Source organism: Arachis ipaensis, chromosome B9 (genome assembly GCF_059453495.1).
Source record: "Arachis ipaensis isolate K30076 ecotype BB chromosome B9, ASM5945349v1, whole genome shotgun sequence".
NCBI classification, from domain to species: Eukaryota; Viridiplantae; Streptophyta; class Magnoliopsida; order Fabales; family Fabaceae; genus Arachis; species Arachis ipaensis.
Window position 1 is genome coordinate 29,026,115 of NC_142444.1, and position 3,464 is coordinate 29,029,578.

Sequence of the window (3,464 nt, forward strand, 5' to 3'; positions counted from 1 at the left end):
TCTCACCAAGGTGTAGTTCTGTGTTTCCCTCTGGATCTTCTTGGCCTCTTTTTGTTCTTTCGGTAGGATGTCGAATTTTAAGTATTCGAACAGAGGAGTCATCCATTCGAGGTCCAATCCGGAAACTTCTAAGATGTTTTGCCTAGTTTCTGCCTTCGTGACTGAGGGTTCTTGGAGAGTTTCTTGAATCAGGCTTCTATTGTTTCCTCCCGGTTTGGTACTTGCTAACTTGGAAAGGGCGTCTGTTCTGATGTTAAGTTCCTGAGTTATGTGTTTGACCTCGATTTCAGGGAATCACCCAAGATACTCCATAGTTTTTCTAAGTACCTTTTCATATTTGGGTCTTTGGCCTGATACTCTCCATTGATTTGGGAAGTCACCACTTGGGAGTCACTAAAGACTACCACTTTAGTTGCTCCAACTTCATTGGCTAGCTTTAGCCTGGCAATCAGGGCTTCATATTCTGCTTGATTATTGGAGTCCGCGAATTCAAACTTCAAGGAGACTTCTATTTGAGTTCCATTCTCATGGACTAGTATTATGCATGCACCGCTTCTGACTTTGTTGGAGGAGCCATCCACGTACAATTCCCAGGTTGTGGGGGCCTCCTCTTGATCTCCTGCGTATTCGGCTACGAAGTCAGTAAGGCATTGGGCTTTAATTGTTGTCCAAGTTTCATACTTCAAGTCGAATTCGGATAACTCTATAGCCCATTGAACCATTCTGCCTGCAACATCTGTTTTCTGAAGGATTCGCTTTATGGGCTGGTTCGTCCGAATTCTTAGGGTGTGAGATTGAAAATAAGGCCGAAGCCTTCTAGATGCTATTATCAAGGCATATGCGAACTTTTCAAGTTTTTGATATTTTAGTTCAGGGCCTTGTAACACCTTGCTTGTGAACTAGACAGGATGCTGCCCGACCTCATCTTTCCGTATTAATACTGATGCCACAGCTTTCTCGGTGACAACTAAATATAATACGAGTTCTTCCCCTACTTTTGGCCGGGAAAGAATGGGAGGTTAGCTCAGGTACCTTTTGAACTCTTGGAATGCCTCTTTGCATTCAGGAGTCTATTCAAACTGGCATCCTTTTCTTAGTAGAGAAAAAAGTGGTAGGGATCTTAATGCTGATCTTGCCAAGAATCTAGATAGAGCTGCAAGTCGGCCGTGCAGCTGCTGGAGTTCTTTTAGGCAGGTCGGGCTCTTCATTTCTAGGACTGCTTTACACTTATCGGGGTTAGCTTCAATCCCCTTTGTATTAGCATGAATCCCAGAAATTTTTCAGCCTCCACTGCAAAGGTGCACTTGTCGGAATTTAGTCTCATCCCTTGCAATCTTATGGTGTGGAAGATTTGCGAGAGATCGTTTAGAAGGTTGGCATCATCCTTGGTTTTCACTAGCATATCGTCCACATATACCTCCATTAGTTCTCCCAAGTGAGGTGCAAACACCTTGTTCATCAGCCTTTGATACGTGGCCCCTGTATTTTTTAATCCAAATAGCATGACCACGTAGCAATAGTTCGCTCTTGGCGTGATGAACGATGTCTTTTCTTGGTCTGGCTGGTACATTGGGATTTAATTATATCCCGAGCTAGAATCTACTAGGGTATCAATATTGGGTAGAGGATATGGGTCTTTTGGACATGCCTTGTTGAGATTGGTGTAGTCAACACACATCTTCCATTTGCCATTCTGTTTTTTGACCAACACCACGTTTGCTAGTCAGGCCGGATACTTGACTTCTCTAATAAAGCCTGCCTCTAGCTGGGCTTGCACTTGCTCTTCGACCAGTTGAGCCCGTTCAGGTCCTAGCTTCCTTCTTCTTTGCTGGACAGGTCGGGACCTCGGATGAACAGCCAATCTGTGTGACATGAGTTTGGGGTCTATTCCAGACATGTCGGAAGCTTTCCAGGAAAAGAGATCGGAATTCTCTTGTAGGAGCTGTACCAACTTCTGCTTCAGATCTTCTGCTAAGTTGGCTCCTATGTTGGTGTTTTTCCCAATCTCTTGCTCGATTTGTACCTCTTTTGCTTTTCCTCTGGGCTGTGGTTGTAATTATTCTTTAACTCAGACTCCCCCGAGTTCAATGGTATTGACTTCTTTTCCTTTACCTCTTAGGTTCAGGCTTTCATTGTAGCACTTTCTCGCCAGCTTTTGGTCTCCCCTGATGGTAGCAATCCCTTCTGGTATTGGGAGCTTCATACAGAGGTGGGGTGTAGAAACCATTGCTCTAAGCCAATTTAGGGTTGTTTTGCCTATCAGGGCATTGTAGGCAGAAGCTACATCGACGACAATAAAGTTGATGCTTAAGGTCTTGGATTTTATCCCCTTTCCAAAAGTTGTGTGTAGGGGAATGAAACCCAGCGGCTTAATGGGAGTGTCCCCTAATCCGAAGAGGGTGTCGGGGTAGGCCCTTAGCTGTTTCTCGTCCAACCCCAACTTGTCAAATGCTGGTTTAAACAAGAGGTCCGCCGAGCTCCCTTGATCCACCAGAGTTCTATGTAGATGGGGGTTGGCGAGAATCATAGTGATTACTACCGGGTCGTCATGTCCAGGCACAATGCCTTGTCCATCCTCCTTGGTGAATGAGATAGTTGGGAGATCGGGCCCTTCACTCTCGACTTGGTAGATTTCCTTCAGATGCCTTTTTCGAGATGATTTGGTCAACCCTCCTCCAGCAAATCCTCCCGATATCATGTGAATGTGTCGCTCGGAGGTTTGTGGGGGCAGACTTCTTCGTCAGTGACCTTCATCATCTCTTTTTCTTTTTCCATGATTGTCTGATATTTCCATGAGATATCTATCTAGCCGACTTTCCCTGACCAGCTTTTCTATCACATTTTTTAAGTCGTAACAATCATTGGTAGAATGTCCATACAGCTTGTGATACTTACAGTATTCATTACGACTTTCCCCCTTTTTGTTCTTGATGGGTTGCGGGGGAGGAAGCTTTTTAGTGCAGCAAATTTTTCTGTATACGTCGACTAGGAAAACTCGTAGAGGAGTATAAGAGTGATATCTTCCAGGCCTTTCAGATCCGACTTCTTCCTTTTTCTTGGGCTCCTTCTCTTTTAGATTGATGGGGATGCCGTATCCACCAACTCGGTTCTCGTAACCTGGATTTTTCCTCCATATTGATGTGCTTCTCAGCTCGTTCTTGTACATCACTTAAAGAAGTCGAGTGTCTCTTTGAGATGGACTGGGAGAAGGGTCTTTCTCGGTGTCCATTGACTAGGCCCATTATCACTGCTTCAGTGGGTAAGTCCTAAATTTTCAAGCACGCTTTGTTGAACCTTTCTATGTAGTCTCTCAGGAGTTCTCCGACCTCCTGTTTCACTCCTTGTAGGCTAGGTGCATGCTTGACTTTGTTAGCAAGAGGGTAAGCAGGTTTTAAAGTATTGAAACTTAAGTTTACCTGAGTGTGTTAGTGTATTTATAGGTTATGATCCAACAACCACTGTTG

At 44.5% G+C, this 3,464-nt stretch overlaps 1 protein-coding gene across 1 annotated transcript; it reads right to left on the minus strand.

Annotated features, from left to right (window-relative positions):
- Positions 1 to 2,068: 2,068 nt before the first annotated feature.
- On the minus strand, positions 2,069 to 2,698 carry LOC148544136 (uncharacterized). The gene has a single exon (XM_088498879.1). The coding sequence runs from the start codon at positions 2,696 to 2,698 to the stop codon at positions 2,069 to 2,071; it is 630 nt and encodes a 209-aa protein (XP_088355005.1).
- Positions 2,699 to 3,464: the final 766 nt, after the last annotated feature.

Bases quoted from the DNA above. Each gene is read 5' to 3' on its own strand.
- LOC148544136 (XM_088498879.1), bottom strand. From the start codon at position 2,698: ATGATATCGGGAGGATTTGCTGGAGGAGGGTTGACCAAATCATCTCGA.